Source organism: Stylophora pistillata, chromosome 3 (genome assembly GCF_964205215.1).
Source record: "Stylophora pistillata chromosome 3, jaStyPist1.2, whole genome shotgun sequence".
In the NCBI taxonomy this organism is placed as follows: domain Eukaryota; kingdom Metazoa; phylum Cnidaria; class Anthozoa; order Scleractinia; family Pocilloporidae; genus Stylophora; species Stylophora pistillata.
In genome coordinates, this window is record NC_142521.1 from 44,991,070 (window position 1) to 45,013,896 (window position 22,827).

The window sequence follows — 22,827 nt, forward strand, 5'->3', positions numbered from 1 at the left end:
GGTCTGACTCGGGTTCCTTGCCGAATGTGTTGGTAAGTTGATCGATCTCTCGATCGTGTGCTTAACAAATTTATGCGTACACCCCAACCAAGAAGCTCTGTATCGCGACGGTGGATCCAGAAAATATGAAGAAAAGCGAACCGACTTAAATTTCAGGGGAAATGCAATCATTGCTTCATAACCATGCACCAAAAAAATACTAAATGATAGGGAAGAGAACTCGCGAGTTGAAATAACATAAGTCCCCCGCAAAAGGTAAACATCATCACGTTTAAGTTTTGTGAGGAATCTTCTTATTAACTGGATCGGAGTGGAACCTTCCCGGAGATACAAATCAACCATCTCCATAGTGGATTAGGAAAGTGGGTTTCTTGAATCAGGTTCAAACTGCAGTTTCTACGATCCTACACAGAAACGTTGAATATCTGGAGGAGCAGTCGCTCCCAGAAGGTGAGGAAATAGCCACACCAATATGTTTGACTGTACACGCACAAAAAAAAAAAACAACTTTAAAGATTCTCAAAAATCAGTAACCTCAATGAGAATGTGACGAAATACGTGGTTCTTGCATTAGCTTGTACAGCAAACAGTAACAGGCACGGAGGCAGTGGTTTACGTTTCAAAAATATTTATTCTGTTCCAGAACTACGTTGTTTTTGCACCATCAAACGTAGCTTTTAAATTACCATTGCACGTTCATTGAAATGGTTTGGCCGTGAAATAAAAATAGTTTGCCCTCTACAATAGGGCGCAGTGAGCACAATTCCAGTTTTTAACCCTTTCAGCCCCATCGTTGATCATCTTCAATATTATCTCTTTGTTAGAGCAATATATAATTAAGAAACAGATGTTGCGAATCACGGTTTAATAAATGGTTTAATAATCATAGGGCTGAATGGGTTAGTTGTTGAAAGAAGTGCAATCATTAAAAAGTATAAATTCAGTTGTGTGTGTAATTTTATACCTTACACTGATTTGAGCGCAAACGGATAATTAAAATAAAATCTCTTTCAAAAATAAACTGAAGGCACCTCGCCAGGGGCCCATTTCCCGAAAGTCTCGGTAACTTAACGGACCCATAAAGCTGTTCTGTTTTCATTCAAAATGGGGATGTCAAAAGTTTTGAAAATGGTACAATAAAACTATCAGCTAAAGGGACCAAAAGGACTGGTTTGGGTGCCAGAACCTGCTTTGCTATCCTTTAAATGTTGATTTAAAACGTGGCCTTGGGCCCGTTAAGTTACCGGGACTTTCGACAAACGGGACCTTGAATAAAAAAACAAACCAACACAAATGTAATACTTTCTATGAAAAGCTTCTGTTGCACAACTAGTACATGTATATTCTACAATGGCCAGATAGAAAGCTTGTCCTGAGTAATCTGCGGTAAATCAAACTCGATTCTAGTCGGTAATCACTTGATATCGTTACAAAAAAAAAATGAACACGGACGTTTATGAGACGGTTACGTCGCCCGGAAGTAACTTCTTCCCTTTCGTTTCGACATCAAGGAACCCACTGCAAAGCCTTAAAAAGATCTGTTGCGAGTCAAGCCAGGGCAATAATCTTTAACTTCTGGCTGCTTTTCGCGTCTCATAAACGTCTATGCTTAGGCTTCTTATTAGTGGTGAGCATGGCACTCCTCTCCGGAAATTTCCCATCAGTTTTCGGAAACGCCCAATGACTACCGATATACATTTTCGTACATACATGCACGCTTGTTCAGATCTCCGGTAATTGTCCAATTCTTTTTTTTTTCTTTCTTTTTTTTTTTTCTTTTTTTTTTTTGAGAATGACCTCGTTCTATATTCTAAAGTCTTAAACACACAGCAAGGCGTCCTTGAGCAAACTTCCAACATTCTACGAGAAGTAAAGCTTTGCTTCACCACTAATGTTAAATACAATTCATTTACATGCACTAGTTTAAACATGCAAGTCTGTAAATCAATCCAATACGTTAAGAAGTTGACAATCTTTACTAACCCTTTAAAATTACTTTTGTGTTTTTTTCCGTAACGTGTGACCACAGCAAATTTGTGCTTTCAGTAATTGCCACCTTGTCTCTGTATATGTTTTATATAAATTTTTATCATTTTCTCTTTTGAATTTGTAACACATTTCACGGTTGTTTGTTGAACACTTGAATGAGCTTTTCGCGAAATGTATTTTGCTCAGACCACGCCTCAAGCGTTGACTGCCAAAGAGTCGGGAACAAAATCCATGGAGGGCTAAGACGAGTTGATATTGCATACAGTAAGCGACGTCACACCTTTTAACTTGTTTGTCTTACATCTCTCACACTAGTTAAAAATGTCACAACGCGATATGACTCTTAAAAAGAAAACTGTAGCTTGTTCACAACTGTTGTGTACCACGCCGGAACATGAATTATACAATACAAAGACATACCCTCTCCAGGAATTTTCACACGAAAACGGTCCTTGCCTGTATTTTGAACCGTAAAAAATGAATCTAACCCGCTATACCAGAGTGGTGATTTTACGGCAAATTCAACCAATTCTTCGCCTGCAATAGTGAAACTTAGTCGCTTCTGTCGACAGTAGTTTTGAATTGAAAAATAAAAGAGAAATCAAACAGTTACAGCCGTTGTAGGACTGATGCTCTCTTAGTAAATGTTAACTACCATGAAAATGCAATGCCCCTCGACTTTCGAAGGATGCACATGTTATGTGTCACGCAATGCATAATGAGTGTATAAGTGTTATGCAGTTGACAAATGAATTTCAATAGACTGTGTTCTTGCAACAGTTTCTCTGTCCTCGTCAAATTCATGAATTGTGTGTTTCAAAGTTTGGAAAACATGTTAAAACACATGTATAAATAGGTGTTCAAATTGTTGCACTTTCGAGATAAGGATGTTTAAAAACCCAAGGTAGGAATTCGCTTCTTATGAGTATAAAATTTCTATAAAATTAATATGCATCTGACTTATGTCTGAAGCTCCTTAAGTTATATCTTGTTCCCAATAAATTTAAAACCTCTCCTTTCTTTTGCGTATATCTACCAAACTTTGTATAATATTAATTACGTAACCTTAACAGACAGAAGAGTGAACTTAGAAAACAACACAGGAAAAAATATTAATGTTTCTTCGAGGGATTTCGCTGTACCTTTAATTTTCTCTTTAATTTTCTTTCCTGCGAAACTTCTCTTACACCCTCGGCCTGACTAATTGTTGATCCTTCCCCCCGTCCCCAACTATTAAAAAGGCGTAATTTATTTCTCAACTTGTCGACATTCTTTGCCGGTGATGCTTAGAGACAAACCTGCCAAACACCTTTCCTACTGTAAACAGTTTCCGAAACAATGTTAGTCCTTTAATCAGATACATTCCTTTTAAGTTTTCTTCGAGTAAATATTGTAGAAAAGTCGTTTACGCGATAGTGGCAATAATCAGCAACATTCCCAATAAAAATGAAGTGGGAGAAATGTGTGAAGTTCACTCCCCTGTGTATGATTAACTTAACCTGCACATAAACTATAAATTAGACAATAAAATGATGCAGAATGCGCTTTCGGCATTAACGTGTATTATTTACAATCTCTGGACCAGTTGGACGTTAGCGACCCAACCAAAATCATTTACACGTTGTTGTTTAATATAATTGAATGGGTTTCCTCTGATAGCACATGGGTTTCCTCTGCGCACATCGAGTTGATAAACGACAATCTCATTATAATTTCTCCCGTTAAGTCAGAACTAGCACACCCTTATATCTAAAGCGGCCTTCGACTAACTAAACCAAGTAAGTTCCAGTTTTGAGAACACGCCGACAAAAAAGCACGATAATTCTTAAGTTATCATCACTAAGCGCGACTTTTGGGCAACTTTCTTTAAGATGCGGAGTCGTGAAAAGTTGCCGGAGAAACCATAAGCAAGAAACACGTAAGTCATGGCAACTCTGTTATCAGTTACTTACAGTACATAAAATAGGTGAAGTAAGTTTTCAAGGAAGTCACCATTTCCCACTTTTACTTGCTATTCCAATCTGATGACGTCTGTAGAACGGGAGAGGTCCAAAATCGTTGTCTGAAAATAGGCTCCCCGATGGTCCGGCACGGTCTGTTGAGCCTGAACTCGGTTGCTTTATTTCATGGCTGGGTTTCTTTTTCAGGTCTGCGAGATGAAAGTTAACCAAAGACGATAATCATAAGAAACAATTCGTTTGTTTCTGGGATTATAATTAGGACAAGCAAATGTTTTCGAGAAAAATGTGGAAAAGCGCGCATAGCAATTGAACCAAATCCCTGAAACCGTAAAACGTGCGGTCGAGTCTCTTTCGCAACCCTATCTCCTTCTCCTATGGAAAAATATCGTTACATCCCGAGGATTGACTGCAAAGAAGACTACTGGAGAGAATAACTTCGGGAAAGACTGCATGATTGAATCAGCTATAGATTCAAAGCTTGCACTGGCTTCTGCTGATATTGAAGTAAATCAGTAAGAGAAGAACTTTTCACGCCAGACTACTATCTCGTGGTTGTAAAGGCTTTTAAACTCCAACGGCGGGACAAGAAGAGGGGATGGCAATGCCATTAAAATCTAGTAACGTTCAAATTTTGGGACAAGAACTACCTGTAGTAAAGGGTTTATTGAATTGGCCGAAAAAAAAATTGGGAAACAGGTTACGCAGAAGATACTAAATGCCTTCAGTAAGAATAACTTTGCACGTGAACCTTTTTATAAGTAGTCCGTTAAAGCTGTAGTGACTCCTATGTCTGATACAAAAATTTTTTTTGGCTACAATAGCGACTAAACTCAACGCAAAGAAAATATCACTTCCTGTTCATTGACAGCACTCCGGCTTAACTCACCCTGAATTGTCAGAAGCATTTTCTTTCGTGCGCCAAAAGCAGTTATTCCCAGTTCCTTGAGGTCGTCGTCTGTCAAAGTCAGGAACGTCGGCAAGTCCACCTTTGTAAATACAAAATTATCTTTAAAATAAAGCCTTTTAAGTATTCGTTATACTGTCAAAAATTCTACTCTCTCTCTTTTCGTAAAAATAAAATATACCGGACCTCAAATATTACGGGTGGTCAAGAAATTATACTCCAAAGCTGAAAGTAAAAGTATTGCTTAAGCAGGGCAAGTAAATCTAATAATTAAGAGTTACTTGTCTGTGGTGAAAATTACCTCTTGTTCTTGAAAGGTCAACAGATACTTTTCCAGACCAACTTTCTCGAACAGATCCCGAAGATCTAAAGGTCACATAATAATAACAAATAATTAAAGAGAAAATAACTAATCGCCGATTACCTGCTCGGGAGTGTATCTAAAAGCAGATAAAGATGCTCAAGCGTCAGATCTGCGCTTTTAAGTGAATCAAAGCACTTTTATTCCGTTTCGTTCTCACTGTATTAGAACAAAGGAGTAGGCGAAAAAGAATCGAACACTCGGTAAACCAACCTCAATTTACATCACATCAACGAGGAAGGGCACTGGAATCATTTTTCGTATAATTCTAATGCAATTTTGATATATCAAGGCTGCAGTACTGCCAGACGTAAGGCATTCATTATGACATACAAAGTCGATTAGTTTCCTCTAGGTATGAGCGACAATGAACAAATAGACCGTGTGAACCAGAAAAATTAAAATTTAAACATAGGCAATTTCAGGTCATACCTGAACACGTTGAAGAAGATGTGGATGAACAGCTATTCCGCCTTGAGCCGATGGTTCCTGGTCTGTTACACTCAGCTACAGAAAGGAAACACAATTATAATATAAGTCAGTAAAGAATGAGCGATGTATTTGGCTTTTCAAAACGTCTGACGGCAAGTTACTCTTGATATGCCTCAAGCTACCCATCAAACTTACTCACCAGGTAATTCTTCTTCGTCAAGGCGTTCTGGTCTAAGCGTAGACTGCAAAAGAATGACAAAAAAAAAATTGAAATAATGGGAAAGGCAGATTCAGCGTACAACACCCCAACTACAGCAGCAAAGCTGCTCATATGTCGTGAACATCGAAAGCGTACATCATCGGGAATGTGTGCGTTTTAAAAAAAACCTAGCATTGGTGACAGTGTAGGGCAAAACAAAGTGTTAGCGTGGGAAGAAATATTAGCTTTCGTTTAGTTTGAGACGCACACGGATACTCTTGAAAACGCTTATGTGTAGTTGGTGTAGGCTGAAATAGGCTGAAACAGAACACACAAAGTTGAATTCCTCCTCCTCCGCCTCCTCTTTCCCCCACGGCCCCCCTCCTCCTCCTCCTCCTCCTCCTCCTCTCCCCCCCTCCTCCTCCTCTCCCCCCCCTCCTCCTCTCCCCCCCCTCCTCCTCCTCCTCCTCCTCCTCTCCCCCCTCTTCCCCCCTCTTTCCCCCTAGGCCCTGAAGTAACGTTTAGGCACGCCATTTTCGTTCGGCAAAAAGGCCGATTTGCTGTCCACATCATCTGAAATTCATTATAACTTGAAGTGGGAGCCGGTAAAACAATAATACAGACCTCAAATCCACTTCTATTCCGCGATTCTCTGGGACCTGAGCTGAACAGAGAGGATGTATCGGTAGACTAATAAATAAAAAGGAAAAAGAAAAAAGTAAATCAGACATAAAAAAAATAAAAAATTCAAGTCGAGCAACTTATGTATGTCAGTTTACACCAGTATTTGACAGTTTTTCGTCATAACTGTCATCTTCTTTCTAACAGTGTCTATAACAGAGTGTCTAAACCAGTTTTATATTTAAGAAGAGATTTTAGGCGGCCAGGTTGATATAGTTACAATGGTATCTAAGAAAAGAGGCTACAAAAACTCACTTCAAAACTTCCATTGATTGATCCATTATAAGGTAAAAGATTCCCTTTGCTATGGGCCCTGAAATCCAGCTGAAAAATAACCAAAAAACTGTAACACATGACAACTTGGGCAAAGGAGAGGGGGATTCTTTTAAACGCGAATACAAGCTTGTGGTTTGGGTTTACCTTTCAATGAAAAACTTTTCGCAAAGAAAGGAAAAAGAAACAGTATCAAAAATATTCTCCTTCGAGCCGGATTTGAACCAGCGGCCTAAGGATTACAATACACGCTCTACAGTCCTCCGCTCTACCAACTGAGCTATCGAAGGAAATACACCTATCCTTTCGAAAATATCACTCATTGTATTCTGAAGCATGCTCGAAACCGGTCGCGCGGTCGAAATTTCTCATTAATACTTTCAAATGTTTTCAGATCGGCGCTGAAATGGTTTAAAACCCTGTGCTCCTGGATCACCGTACAACTTTGAGTAACATGAGTGAATTTTGGTTAAAACAACCTGATATTGCAACGCCCACTAGTATAAGTGCCATTTACTTACTAATTCTTTAATTGCTGATTCCGGCATTGATTTGGAGAATCCGAGACCGCTCCAGGTGCTTGTTGGTATCCTCACTTCATTCACAACTACTTTCTTTTGCATGGCTGAAAATAAAAAAAAATCGAATCATTAATTCAGAATACCTCACCTCAAATAGCGAAGTAACGTTCAATCAAGGGTCGAAAGAAAACCAGGACTTTGCTCCGCTTCGCTTTCCTTCATTTTATGACTGATCTAAAATACTTGCGTTACACTCTCAACTACACAAGTGCAAAACTAGAACCAATTTCGACTTGGTTTTTCGCATTTTCCCGCCCATGAGGGCGTTCGCTTGTTTTTTATTTGAAGTTTCATGAGATTATCTTCGTTTTCGATTTACGACGTTCAAGCGAAATGCGCTCCAACCGTCTTAATACTGATTGTGTGACTGACTGTGTACCTGATGGTGGTGACCCTGTGTAGTCTTTAATTCAATACTGTATACCAGATGGGATTCCTGCACGATTTTGTCTTACAACATCCAAAGCTGATTGTGTACCAGATAGGTAGTAGTGTTTTATACCTGTTGTAGATTCGCTACTTTTTAATAGAACCTGATACAATATTTACAAGGATTTTGGCGTATGAATATTCAAATTAAACTTTTATCAAGTTTTTGATTATGCATTACCAACAGTCGCCATGGACTTCATATGGTCGTAAATATCAGCCTGTAGATCACAAAAAGCTGAATGTTAGAGAAAACATATGAATTATTCCACTGTACAAAAAAAGAAAGCATCAAAAACGAAAACAAAAAAAAAAACCGCAAAAGTCATGTCTCCACGCACAATTTATTTTCCATCGTTATGAATGAAAGAGAGGGGCCATGGAAGAACACAGAAACATCCGGGAAACATCAACCAGTTCAGACAAAAAAAGAGAAGCAGTTCGTAATAACCCTGGAAGTATCTTACCGGTTGAGCCGGGGTATTTGGTAGAAGTTTCTGCAAGCTGAAAAGGAGAGAAAAAAAAAAAGGAAAGAAATAAGCAGGTTCTTTAATACCATTGCCTGTCTGAATCAACAAATAGGTAATGGGGGGAGGGCGGGGGGGGGGGGAAGGGAAGGGAAAGGGGTGGCAACAAAAAAATTTAACGTGGACAACAATATAAAATTGTGTTTTTCTCTGCCGTTTACAAAAAATCTCTTGCTGGTATAGTTCAGTATAAAAGGCCTGGACAAGGGCTTTCCAATGAAATATTAGCTTGAAAGTGTGACAGAAGCAGTTGCATTTTTTCCTTTCGTTCGTCTGATATGCGTGTCTAAGAACGTTTATGCTCAAGTTACATAATATTGACGAAAAACTTGTACCAAACGAGAAAAGTGGGCAATTTCTTGCGTATAACTGTAAATCCTTTGTTTTCAGTGTGTATATCGTATCGTTTGAATTCAATCTGCACCGTGATCTTTGCACTACTCTTCTTTTGTAAGTATTAAGAGGGAAAAAATAGGAGGGTCGGTTTCCATACTCAAGCATGTTTTGAAGCTGCAATAATTCCTTCCAAATATCATCATGGTTAGGTTACCTTTTCTATGGTGAGAATTAGTATTCAATTTGTTGGTAAAGTTTTTAATCAGTTTGAAAAATGCAAACAAAGTGATGGTCCATACACCGCTTGAGTGAGAAGATGACAATTTAACTCTGGTGAGTTCCGAGAATTTTGTAAAGGCTTGGACACTATTGTAAGTATGCGCGTCAGGAATGCAAAATGCAACACCCCGTAATTTCTTTTCACACAAGATGAGTATTTGAACTTACAGCGACAAAGACGAACTAAGGCTGTCATCTGGTTCACTGGGATCTGAATTAAGACTTGAGGTACTATTACTACAAAAAAACCACACAGCTGAATCAGTATTAAGAAAAATCAGGAAAGAAATAATAAAATAGCGTTACTCACCGAAGACTAACATTTTTAGCACCAGACAATATTTGAACACTTTGTCTTTTAGGACCATGGGTGGCAGAGGATCCTAAAAGAAAAAACACAAAAATAGTGTAAAATAGATATATACGGCACACCATGCATCTCCCCGCCACATAAAGAATTTAGGGAAAACCAAAACGACCTCGTATCTAATAATCACAGTTTGACACAGATTTCCCTTCAAATGAACAGATGAAGTTTTTGTTTCCCTGTAATTTGTGGCGGGGTTTCCTTTACTCTGCTATGTTTTGTTTTTCGTTTTGTTTTATCGCTTCTTCAAGATTGGGCGCAAATTCATTGATTTACATTACCAGTAGAAAAGTTGATTCCAAGTGCATTTGACACAAGAAAAACTGTGAAGATTGATACATACCAACTGGGTTTAGGGTTCCATCATTGCTGCCGTGCGTCTTAGCGTCGTGATATGGCTGGAAAAAGACGTGAGATTATTAAGCTTAAATCTTACTCGAGAATTCATGGCTGGCCGCGATATCCTTGCGCCATGCACGATTTTGAGCTGCCAGTGACGAAAAGTTGCTTCGTCATTGCCTGAACGTCTGTCTGTCGGCACGTACATGTTCATCTGTCGTTGGTCTGTCCGTCTGGTTGGGCGTCAAAAGAGCTCTCTGGCTTGCTCCTCGTGTAGGTCCTTACTTACCAAGCTTAGCAACGTCATATCACCTTGGTGTTGCCAGATTTCCAGCCATATATGTTGTCTTTTTATCTCTCTATCATGTTATTTATGGCTGTCCGTTCGTACCACTGTGTAGCTATCTTCTGTCTGACTGTTGGTCTGTCTGTTTGTCGGTCCGACAGTCCGTCTATGTTTGTCTGTCCTCAACGTACTCTCATCATCTCAGTAATCTCAGTGACACAACATTCCAGTAGGTGTTGCGAGTATTTCAGTTTTTAATGGTTCTACAACCGGGATGTCAAGATGTCAGTGTAACTATTTACCCAAAGCTGTCTTCGTTGCCTCTATGTATGTCAGTCTATCAGTCAGTCAGTCTGTCTGTCTGTCTGTCTGTCTGTCCGTCTGTTCGTTTTTCCGTCTGTCTCTCGGTTTGAATGTCTACAAGGCTTATAGTCGTTTCCTTGGGTTTTTTTTAAAGTGGTCTACTCCACAATTACCACAAGTGCACTTTCAAGTCTTTCGTCAGTTTTATCATTCTATCTTTTAACCTGTTATTGTTAATCAGTTTTAAAATTGTCGGCTGTTTATCTCAGCGTTCTTTCTAAACGTTTAACCGTGTTTCATCTGCACTACTAAAGAGTAAAAAAAAAGTGTTTTGTACGAGTCGAAATAGAAAGCAGTGAAACGTATAAGTGTACTTTATGTATGACAGGAGTAAGTTTAAAAGTAGTGAGTTTGTTACTGGTTAAGGGTTCTGCAGCAGATTGCGTTGACTGGTGCGTGTATCTCGGTTCTCAGTGCGTTAACCGCGTGTTCAGTGAGTCATTGTTACTTACGATAGAGTCAGTCAGGTCATTTCCGCTGGCCACGCTGTTATGATTGGCTGTGAAGGAACAAATCAACACATCGGTCAATCTGATGTCAAGATGTTTTATCGAACAAAAGCCGTTATTTTTCTCCCTGCATTTGAGACAATTACTGATGCCAAAGTTCGCTGCTTTTCCTAGACAAATAATTTTTAGACTCAAAACCACGACACACTACTAGCAAGCAGTATCCACAATGGAAATCATATCTACATTAACAATTTCGCAGCTGACGGTGGAGAAAGGGCTCAAGGTTCTGTCAAACACTTTGAGGAATCATTTCAGTAAAATAATTAAACTTTGCTCATCGTCGAAAAAACTGCGAACTTTATCTTGGTACTCGTTATCTATTTTCTAGATTAGTTCCAGATCTACAAAATAGAGTTGACTGCGTTACGAGTACACTACCCATTACACCAAGGAATCCTGTGACAACGAAAGACTGGGCTCGAAGAAACAGACCAATCAGAGGCGGTTGTTTCGGCGGGAAAGTGATGCGGCACTCTTCCCAAGCAACCGGCTACAACAGCATCAAAAGGAAATTTTCTCCTTCGGTCTGGCGCAGTTTTCCAACCAGGTAATATTTTGTTAGCTTTTCATTCTAAAGAATCTTTATTCTGGTGCTCCATGAACCAAGACATTAAATTTTCGCAAACTTTGAAAAACGATGAAATAACACTGAATGAACTACGAAAACTACCGGCTATTTCACGGTCAGTTACTGGCGATAGGCTTCTTTCTTATAATTCTCATTAACTTAGAAAAAGCGCTTAAATACAAATCCTAAAAACACACAGGCAAGCATGTTTAATTAATGCCAAAATGCTGCTGGCGTTCGGTTCAGTCTTTGGCTCTTGGCTTTCATCAACTACTATCTACGTTTTTCTCGTTGCCATGTTCCCACCAATAACGTAGCTCCATTTTCTGCCTTTAAAAGCACACACAACCCACAATTCCTCTATTTGCTCTGACGAAGGGCTAACGCTTGAAACGTCAGCTTCTGTAATCGTTACGGTGGCCAATTTACCATTTCAACTTTGTTGATATACCCAAATTATTACTATCTACGCCATTGAGGGTTATATTGTTGCATCAAATAAACAACTTTATACCCACAAAGCCAAGACATACAGCTACTAGAGAAAAAACTAGCTCACCAAGTCACCGATACTTAACGAAAATAGAATTTACTTCCGCGCGGAGAGAAAGTTACTCTACGCAGATAACATAGGCTTACCATCATCCTCAAATGTCATTGGGCTTGTGCACGTAGGACTTCTAGGACTCAAACTTCCAGATGAGCTTCGTCTCATAGGACTGCCACTTAGACTCTGTCTGTCTTCAGGGCTTGGTGTTCTTTGTCCCTGGGGACTAATAGCTCTTCGACTCAGGTGATCCTGCGATTTATGATTTTGTTCTGCACCTGCATGTAAACAAATCAAATATCACCATGAGATGTCGACAGCTGCACTAGTGTTGGTAAGTTTGAAACAAATTTATCATTGAAATCAATGTATTTAGCCTTAATACACACGTAGCATTAATATCATAATTGATATCAGAAGCATAATTATAGTGTGCAACAGTAATCTCACGAATGAAAAGGATGACTTTGGGAAGGAGGCGTAATAACATTGAGAAGCAAAAACCACTGTAAAGGCTGAATTACGTATTATAGAAACTTCCTCGATATTTTATCAACATTATTACATGGTGCATGTTTTCAATGAATACAAGAGGTCTTCGTTACACCTTTTCATGAATACACACGAGGACAACCCTTATCTCCAATACAATTACATTTACCTCTATTATAGAAAGTTAAGAATATCGTATTCTACCCTTGCAGGGTTTACTCCAAATATTCCATAAATTTTTGCGAACGTGACCACAAGGAAGTTTTAAAACCATAATAACAACAAAAAAGATCATTTATTCACTACATTTCTAGCTTTTTGTACTCTGAAAATCATTTTTAGTCATTGCTCATAACATTACTGCATGGCCATAAAAACGATAATTATTTTGTCCTAACTGAAATTTCTGTAATCAAATGCTACATGTAGGTACTGGCAGATAACCCTACATAGTGCACTTATGGTACTATTACCTATACTCATGCCGCCAATGTAACCATCTGAGCTAGGCATAGATCCAGAATAATTTATAACATAACCACCCGGAACATTGTTATGCATAGAAGCCATTGTCACTGGTGGACCAAGGCCAGGGGGAGGTGGAGGATTGCTTGGATACGTTGTTGAGCGGTTCATAAGAGGATTAATTGGTGGGGCCACTAAACCACCAATTATATTCGAGATTGTGGGCGATGTTGGAGCCATGGTTGAGGTAAACCATGGATGTGGGTTGTTGGATGCTGGATCAACAGGACTCAACATGGGACTTGTGTGTCCATTCATGTGGCCATACACATAACCAGGGGGTGATGAGCTGAGGCTGAGCTTACTGAAGTAATTTCTTGACATATTGTCTGAGGATGAGATGCCGTGATCAACTGAGCTTGATGTTGAGATTGTTGATGACACTGCAAGATTTTCATTACCATCCAGTCCTAGAATTTCTTGTCTTGCAATGTACATCCTTGCAACATTTTTTTCTGCACTCTTCACAATCACAGACTGCAAATAAACATGTGTAAAAAGATTTAAATTATATGACATGGTTCACTACATGGTTTAAATAAAGAAAGTGTACCTACTAATACAAATTGCAGAATAATGCTAAAGACTGTTTTAAACACTTAAAGATCATTTAATCTGTGAATAATTGTATAAGTTATAATTATAAAATAATTTGTGGATTAATTTGACTTTTACATGTAGACTAGCCAGGAGAATAAAACTTCACCCCATCTTCACACCCATAATCCCTGCAATACCTCAAGCCTCATTTGCTTACCTTGCTTGGCTGCTTGGGTTTTGGTTTTACACTGACAAACACATCATATGCCTCCATTATCTTATTCAAATTTGCTGGAACAAACAATAAATGACATTGTTAGCTTTATCCCTATATTAAAAAGAGCATTGTTTCTAATTAAAAAATACCAGACATGAATGTTACTTACATCTACATTAAGAAATATTAGTGTTAATAACATTTAAGCCCAGTTAGAACAAGTTAAAGATTTTAACATTGCTTGGGTGTAGATGCAAACACCACTTTTGAAAGCAATGTTTTTGTCACTGTCATATTTCTTTTCTGTAAAAAAGAGTCTTACGTATATCTGGATCTCCATCTTCCTCTCTCAAATCAAACATCAATATCAGGGGCAGACAATCCTAAAAAATAATGGATCATGGAATATAAATCAGTTCAGGCCTTCATACAATTATTTTATGCATGCTCAATAATCCAGGACTGGACAAGGGTAATAAAAGGACAAATTCTACCTCCTCTGAAAAATATACATGAACTGTCATTCAGTTAACTAAACTATATTAAGAGTGTCTTCTTACAATAAGCTGGGATCTTGCTTCAATGACGGCATCAACTGTTCCAGTAAGAAATACGGTGCCTTTCCTTTGTGTGCCATTGGGATCAGGAAATAAAATACTGCAAAGAAGTAGGGATGTACAGGTGACTTAATTTTCAAGTTCAAGATTTTCTTGCAAAATCATATTGGCACTTCTTGTAGAATAACTTTATGGGGAAAGGACATTGGTATATTGGGAATGTGGCTTGCATGTGTCTATCATGATTGAGCATATGAAAAGATAGGTGCATTAACAGTCAGCTTATCATAAACAATACAAATTACTGAACAAATCAAAACACAAAATCAATTTCAAAATGATTTGCAAAGTAAGCACCAGATCCCCATATCACAAACATTCACTCCTTTCACAAACTAAACAATTTCAGACATCAAAATATCAATAAGTAAAAATAAACATATCAAAGCCATTTGAAGGGTAAAATACAGTGCTAGCAGTAATAAAAGCTAATTCTTTGTGCATTACATACAAAACTCACTTTGCTCCTGTCCTTTGCATGATTTGCTTGATGTTAATACCATTTCTTCCAATTATAAATAAGTGATGCTGAGGTGCAATATCTATCTGCATGTTCACTGGAACTGAAGACTAAACATACATGAATAATGATGTTACTAGAAATCCCTTTAAATTTGCACTATCATAATTTATTAGTCAGAGTTAACAGTCAAAAATCATAGAGACAGATACTTTCCCTAATTCAAATGGACTATTGGCCTACAATAGACTAAATAGATTAAATATAATATAACAAAAATTTTGAAAATGGCTTCCAATGATGTATATCAATTATAATGTATCACTTCTGTTCACAATATTAAACTTACAGCTATTTTTGCAGTTAAGTGTCCAACAAGATGGGCAATAGCATCCTAAGAACAAAAGCAAAAAATATATTAAAAACCACATGTATTGGCTTAACAAGTGTTTTCATCAGCTTACAATCAATAGATTGACTTAGATTTTCCAGTTATTGGTAATAGGCTAAAATTTTTATGTAAAGTGAGTCTGCATAATGAAGATCAGGCAAGATCATTACTATATTGTATATGAAGAAGGAACAAAATGCTTAGACTGGTGATTTACTGTGTCTATAAAGAGATATTCACTGCTTGTAATAAAATAAAATGTACCCTTGATGGATATAAGTATTTTCATAGTACCATCACTTAGGTGTCTCTTAAAGGGATGGGGGGGGGGGGGGGGGTGAGGAAAGGATGGACTGAGAGTTCACACTCGCATGCACTTTATATCCTTAAATAGATACCTATAGTAATGAGTTTGTACTAATAACCAAACAATCATATTTATAATCATCCTAACTGTTATAATAATTACCATTCTATTAATTGTCAAAGTGGAGGTGAACAGTGGAGGATATTTACCAAGCTGCTTTCAATGACACAGAGGTAAACAGTTTTTTTAATAAAATACCACGTGATTTTGTCTCATCAGCAGCTTAGAGGTGAATAGATAATATCTTATTAGATGTTTTGTTGCGTAGAATCGCTGAGTATTGAAATTGTCAGCCATTTTTTTTTTTTTTTTTTGTAACTTCTGCAATCCAATTCTTTGCTTGCATGATGCGAGAAAACCTGTCTGAGCAGTTCTCTGGAGTACAAATACAGTGTGATATTTGTACTTGTCTATGGCATTTTTTGTACTCTATCGAGTGTAGTTGGATAATGATACTAGCTATTCAGTTTCACACTACCTAATCAGTGTATGCAAAAAGCATTATTCACCTGTGTGGTATTTACTAATGATTATTGTGATGAAGCTACACATGTACAAGTAACCATTGTTAGATGCTCTTCATGGACTGTGCCTGAGCATAAATATGTTGCAGATTAAAGTCCTCAATCCACCTAAAATGTTCACACAAAAAAATCTTGTGCAAAGAAGAACACTGCAAATACTGCTTTTAGTGAAATGCTCTTAAATTTGTACAAACCTTTATGCCACTAATATGCTGCTGTAATCCTCTTATAATTGCTGTTTGATTTCCCACTCTAGGTCTCTGATAAATAGAGAAAACAAACAAATGAATAAATTGTGATACCAACCTCCTCCACAGATATTTGTCAGTACACAAATGACCAATTCAGAAAGCAGACAGTCTTTTAGAGCAAAGGCTGAGAAAAACTGTGAACTTAGAGGTACAAACAATGTTAAAAAATAAACACAGTAGATATATACACTGCTATGGTGTTAAAGAATTGAATCAGTTAGGTGTTAATGAAGCAGGTTTCCACATAAAGTTACATAATTCCCAGATCAGATGTAAGAGATATACATAACATGCATTCCTGTTTTAAATAATAGTTTTTCTTTCAAGTGGCATTAAAATTTCTTTCAGTCAGCCCTTTTTAATCCATGAGTGATTTCTTTGCATAGGGACACAACATACGCCCCAATGTATGAATATTTTCAAGGCCATGGCATGCAAATGGAGATTTTTGTTTTCATTACCTTTCAAATGTATTTTTACCGTGCTCACCTGTTTGAAAGAAATTGAGACATTGCAGGTTTGGGCTATATGCTGGATAGTTGGTGAATTGGCATCTGTTGGTAGTCTACCACTCAAGGGTAAATCAAATGTCAGAACCAAAGGCAGTAAATCCTGATAGAGAGATGCAAATTTGAACAATTATTTCAGCTCTTAATCTTAATCAAAGAATTTGCTCTTTAACTTTGAGTCATAATTCTAATTACCCGGATTTGCTGTCTTGCACTTTCCACGCCCAAAGGTTGGCCAGCAATAGACACCTGCAATTACAGAAATTTACATACAAAAAAAAAATACATTAAATCAAAATAAATATTATCACATTATTATAATTAATGTAGGCAGGCATGTCAGGCACATGACTGTAGGTATCTGAAGTTTTACTTACTCTTCAAGAAAATGTAACTTAATTCAGGCACAATTATCTCAACAAGGAAAGGCATCTTCAATGTTGGAAAGGTTGTCATTCTCTATCACACTTTGCTGAATGTGTTCCTAACAGTTATTTCAAAGAAACTCATAATCACAGTTACAACATACTTGATTACTCTTTTCATTGGTAGCTCCTCTGTTTGAGTCAGGAAAATGAATGTGACATCCAGTGTCTTGCATAACTACAATAAAAATAACAATTAAGTAAGTAATCCATACACAAAATTGTATCTTCCATAACATCTCACACTTTTTAATGGGATGGATTAGAATTAGATCTTGGGGTTTCTATGGAGTAAACAAAAAATTATTCAGAACAAATTGGTAGGATTTCATCTTGTTTCAGAGGACAAATATCACATTTGTGATCTAGTGTTTTGATGCTTACATCACCTCATATTACAGCCAGTTAGGAAGACAAAAGGTCAAAGATTGAAGTATGTGAAGGTCAGAAGTGTTCACCATGATAGTCATGAGATGTGTACATGTACTTATTAGGTTGCCAACATGTTAAAATAATTGTTACTGTAAACAATTTATGTACTTGTTAAGTAAGTTGGTCTGCAGTTGCTCTGGCATATTCCTTTCCACACTCTAAAAGAGCTAGTCTAGCTCCCAATCTTTAGATTATAGTGCCAATTTTAACACATCATTTCTATAATTGTTTTATATAAAGATTCATGCAGAACTAAATTTTGTTATTCCAACCCACAGTGGGTCATTCCTTCCTGCACAACAGATAAATCACTATCCAGCAGATAAGTGTGACAAAATATACTGCACTACCCATCTGACCGGATAGTGATTTTTTCAGTGGATATAGCATTATCCACCCTTAGAACAAGTGGGGTCTGATGAATACCTCAAAGGAAATAGATAGCCATAACCTCCATTTGGCAGTTGTCCCTCTGATTGTTCAGTGCCAGTTATATTATCGTGCATGTTAGTGCTAATCCTTCCCCTGCTTAGTCAAGCCTATGATTAGCAAGTGTCTCTGTTTAGGAAGGTATTTTAATCAGTGGAATATGGACTTAACTTACCTCGCTTAATATTCCCTCCTCCTTTTCCAATAATATGGGAGTGATCAGTATGAGAGACATCCATTTTAAGAGTCACCCTGTTTGACTACAAGTTAAAAGTAAACATCACAATCAAAAGTCTATTGGTAAATCTGTGAGAAGATCAAAATGACCAGGACCTTGTAAATTGAAGCGAGACAAAAGAAAAAAGAAAACAGTTTACCTTTGTATCTAAGACTGCCATGACTTTCTCTTTTGCTTGTCGTACAGAGTCTGGCAAGCCAGCTACCTTAATATGGGGATCTGAAAAAGTTGATCAAATATAAATTTCTTTCTTCCTAGACCCTCTTGACCATTAATTATCACTTTAAAATAAAAAACAAAACAAAATAAAAAAATTAAGTAATGATGATAACCATTCTGACTCATCTGGTACCCTTAAATAGTGGTAAATGCTGCACACTTACCTGGTGCATAACAAAGATTAACACTAAAATTATGAGATTGAAACTAGTCAAAAAACTTGTTACTAAATTACAAATTTTCAAACAATTGAAATAGCGATAATTGTAATATGACCCATTCATTCCTGTTCATACATTCCTACAGAAAACCATACCAAAAGCTGATGTGTATAGGGTGCAACAGACTGACTGAATACAGTGTAAGCTGTCTGATTCAGTACTCAAAAACAAGCCCGTTGCATTTTACAAACATGAAATCTACTTGATGATTTATACTCAGTCAGTAAGTACAATGAACGGTGTGTATCATATTGCCTTGTTAAGAGATATATTCCTCTTGCAAGCAAAAACTAGCATAATTTCCTTTCTTATCCCTATTTTTTCCCAATAAAACTCATTGGTGCAGGCTTCTTGAGAAACTTTATTTTTTAGTATTTTATCAAATAGAAAATTCCCTACACCTGTCCCTTGGTTATCAGCAGGGGTCCTTTCAAACCTAGAGCTATACAGTAAGAACTTGAAGTACATCCTTCTGGAGAACTAAATCTTAATTTCAAACCTGAAAGGGCTGAATAATTCTCCTTGTCTTGAGAGCTCTTAATTAAAGGATAATTATAGCTTAATAGGTTTATATATTCTTTGTTCTACATCAATCTAGATTTTACCCACAGTGTTATTCTGTAATCTACAGCCACATTTTTTAAGTTTTGAGACATTTTATTACATGGGCGCTGGTTCAGATTTTGAACCAAACTGCTTGAAAAATAGTATCCACATAGGGGTCCAAAAATTTCTATTCTGGTTTACATAATATGAAAGCTTAGACCAATTCTTTCCTTTTACTCTGAGCAGTTTAACCAATTGGAATAGTACACTAGAATGAATCCTGTTAGTTGATGTTGCTGTTCTTATAATTTTTTTTTTTAATGCAAGTTAATCAAGACATTCAAGTTTACAATTCTTCAGTTACTGTTTGTTTGACCTCATCAAGTTTGAAATTCATTACCATGAAAATTTTATTTCTTGAAACAAAAAATATCCACACAGAGAGATAGCCAGCCACGCACACTTTCATGTTTTGCAAACTATCACACAAGTATTCTAGACAACAATGGAATCAATAACTAATTAGATTATCATCTGGCAGTATTTGCTCATGCTAAGATACACCTTAGCAAAATGCTTTGGATTTTTGTTACAAAAATTACACTGTAAGCTTTCATGCCATATAACCTGTTTAACAGTATTTGAAAGGATAAATAGATAAAAGAAAAAAACAGAGCAAGAATTCTTTGAATTAGTTCCACTGCTGGGCTTAATTGCTACAGTGTCAGGGTCAGGTCAACATCACCAGTTGTTTACTCCAAAAAACAAAGGCATCTGCACAGACTTTGCAAACTCCAATCCTTCCCTGTACCACTGTTATGAAAATTACCATGAAATCTTTAAACATGTTATCATAATGTAGGGATTTATCAATTCAAATATACAGCCTTGGATAACATAAAGTGTCCTGTTTATATCTCATGACCCAAAGAGACACAGTTATCAATCCCCCAGATAAAATCAATAAAAACAAATTATTAACTATTCAGAAGAAACAAAAGTTTAAAATCACACCTAAGATGGAGGAAAGTTTTATTGGCAGTAATGATGGAGACTTCCTCACTGGCTCAGCTTTATCACTTGGTACTTTTATAAATCAGTTCTGTTAAGTTAAGCCAGTTTCTGACATCTCTGGCGAAACACAAGTCCTTTCCAGCCGGTGTTTACTTAAGTTAAACAAGATAATTATGGCGAGCATTACAATACCGAAAAATGCACAAAACAAAGAAACTTATTTTTGCAATGAAAATTTGCCATTGGTTTTTTAAATCAAACTACACAAATTAAACGTAAATGGGAGGTCATTTTAATCTCGACTTGAAATTACACTGTAACTTCTGACGCGTGCCGAGTAAGTTCTTGGACGCGGCTCGATGCTTTGAACTCACGTCAAACGATGCAAATTAAGTCTATTGTTTACTTCACTATTTCGTAAATACTTAGAGAACATTATCAAACAACCCATACGACTCGCGATCTAACCAGGAGAAATTACAAACATCGACAACAAAATCATTTTCACTTCGCACCTTCTATCCCGCACTAATTTAAAAACAATTACGATATTGTAAAGCGTCATTAGATGTAGAGACACGCGAAAGAACAGATTTTCCGCGATAATTGCGTTTGCTTGTCCTTCCCGTCGAGACATGAGTCGTTTATTACGTTCGTGCTTGGAAATGTAAGCAACAAAAGCTAGATAAATCAAAGGGCACGAGGTCAGTTCACATGCGTGACTCGCTTCAACAAGCGTGTCGTCGAAATGAATATTCCCAGTAGGATCGTACATGCATGAATGACTCGGGGTACCGACATAACAGAAGAGAACAATCCTTTCTACATCCGTAACCTAATTGATTTCGCGAACACCCTCTTGTGGCTGTCGCGGTAAAATCTCACTAAGACAACGAGACATGTTTTTACTTTCAATGTAGAGTGACTTGCTCGTTTCAGAACAAATTCGAATTGAGACACTCGACAATCAGTCAAAGAAATTTCTCAGAGCGTGCCATAACCGGCCCTTCCGATCAATACTGCGCTCAGGCGAACAAAAGAAATTGGAAAGAATTTATTTCGACAGAATCATCATGCAACTAAACTTTTTAGTGCTAAAGCTGGATAAAAAAACACATGGCAGTATAGGTCGAATCGCGAAGGATCAAACAATGCTGGAACATAACCAAATATAATTTAATATTACGCCGTCAATTCGTTTTTTAATAGCTGTATCTATGGAGAAGAAAATGCAAAACAAGTCAAGCTAGAAATAGAGCCAGCGAAGTATTGTTCTCCTTCTCCCTTACGTTACAGTTCATCTCCGCCAAACAATAGATTTCTAAGTTTTCGAAGGAAACACTAAATTTCTTAGTTTACTCCACACCTTCCGGAAATGCAAGAATCACAAAACAATCGAAAAGAGAAACGCGATTTTCGTCTCGCACCATCGAGCTCGGAGACCGCCTGAAGTAATAGTTATTTATAACAGAATAGCTGCAATTACTTTGCTTTTCTTTCGAAAGAAAAGCTTGATACAAAGGACATTGGCCACAAAGGAGAATTATTTTAACCAACACAAAAGCTGTTTCTGCTATCATTAGTCGCACAACAAGGTTCGTTCGAGACACGAGGAACTAATAAAAGCAAATGATTCATTTCTGTGAATTTTCTATTTGGGACAATTGGTATTGTCAAATTAAAAAATGTTATTAAATGTTTGCTACAGAATACGGGCCAGCTATTCAAACGAATCAAAACAATCACGATTTCCACTTCAGTTTGCAATAGTTTGAGTATATGTGACCCGTGCTAAAAGTACACTATCATGTCAACGAAGCGAACGTGCCATTTCACTTCTCTCGTTTGGAAGGACTTGTTCAGGGCCAGTGAAATTTAATCAAATCAAGCTACCCTTGACGACCCCAAGAGCTGTTTACTTACTAACCTTTCTTTGATTTCGCTCCGATCTTGAGTTTCGATGGCCATGTTATCGTGGTTGCCGTTTCTTCCATAATCTACGACACATACCACCACAAAACGATTTACAACACAGCTGTAATTATCTAGCGAGTTAGAACGATAATTTAATCTCCTCAAACCTTCTGGAAGAACTCCTCGCCTGTTTGTCCACATCCTGCTACTGCAGCTAAAAATCGCAAACATAGAGACATAATTCAGCCGATAATCAAAGCAAAGTAGAGTCAAGAGTAAATAAAAATCGCGAGTTCCTCCAACTAATGAGCCTGACCTTGAAGCATTTGCTCAAGTTTACGTCGGTCTACGCGAAATCTCTCCTCCACTAAATTAGGATCCCGCTCCTCGATAGTCTCATCGGCGAGCAAATCTTCTTCTTCGCTGAACTCGAGGCCTGTCGCCATCTTCATCGTTAATCAAGGCCTGTCAGGCCAGAGTGAGTGAGCACGACAAATTTCACCCTGCATCGTATTGCGGTGTACAGTATCGTCTAAGGCCAATCACGTGGTTAGAGGTGACG

The 22,827-nt window shown here is 37.5% G+C and overlaps 1 protein-coding gene and 1 non-coding gene across 2 annotated transcripts; both read right to left on the reverse strand.

Annotated features, from left to right (window-relative positions):
- Positions 1 to 611: 611 nt before the first annotated feature.
- On the reverse strand, positions 612 to 22,801 carry LOC111345334 (protein bicaudal C homolog 1). Its single transcript, XM_022952616.2, has 30 exons — positions 22,582 to 22,801; positions 22,433 to 22,479; positions 22,279 to 22,348; positions 18,491 to 18,570; positions 18,289 to 18,373; positions 17,357 to 17,430; positions 17,023 to 17,076; positions 16,808 to 16,930; positions 16,262 to 16,327; positions 15,135 to 15,179; positions 14,786 to 14,895; positions 14,269 to 14,365; positions 14,031 to 14,091; positions 13,709 to 13,782; positions 12,900 to 13,428; positions 12,027 to 12,212; positions 10,760 to 10,806; positions 9,663 to 9,717; positions 9,263 to 9,335; positions 9,121 to 9,189; positions 8,278 to 8,314; positions 7,992 to 8,031; positions 7,322 to 7,425; positions 6,783 to 6,851; positions 6,471 to 6,536; positions 5,847 to 5,889; positions 5,648 to 5,722; positions 5,156 to 5,220; positions 4,837 to 4,936; positions 612 to 4,138 (listed from the first exon to the last, which is right to left on the reverse strand). Exons 1-30 carry the CDS (start codon positions 22,715 to 22,717, stop codon positions 3,978 to 3,980), a joined length of 2,841 nt encoding a protein of 946 aa, XP_022808351.2. The 5' UTR covers positions 22,718 to 22,801; the 3' UTR covers positions 612 to 3,977.
- Positions 7,005 to 7,090, reverse strand: Trnay-gua (transfer RNA tyrosine (anticodon GUA)). The gene is given in 2 exon segments: positions 7,005 to 7,040; positions 7,054 to 7,090. It is a non-coding gene; the product is annotated as a tRNA-Tyr (tRNA).
- Positions 22,802 to 22,827: the final 26 nt, after the last annotated feature.

What these genes read in the sequence shown, in the direction of transcription:
- LOC111345334 (XM_022952616.2), bottom strand. Translation starts at nt 22,717, where the DNA reads ATGAAGATGGCGACAGGCCTCGAGTTCAGCGAAGAAGAAGATTTGCTC. An exon ending in TGACGAAGAAGAATTACCTG is followed by an intron (nt 5,723 to 5,846) that starts GTGAGTAAGTTT and finishes TCCTTTCTGTAG; the next exon opens with CTGAGTGTAACAGACCAGGA. An exon ending in ATCTTCTTCAACGTGTTCAG is followed by an intron (nt 5,221 to 5,647) that starts GTATGACCTGAA and finishes TGTGACCTTTAG; the next exon opens with ATCTTCGGGATCTGTTCGAG.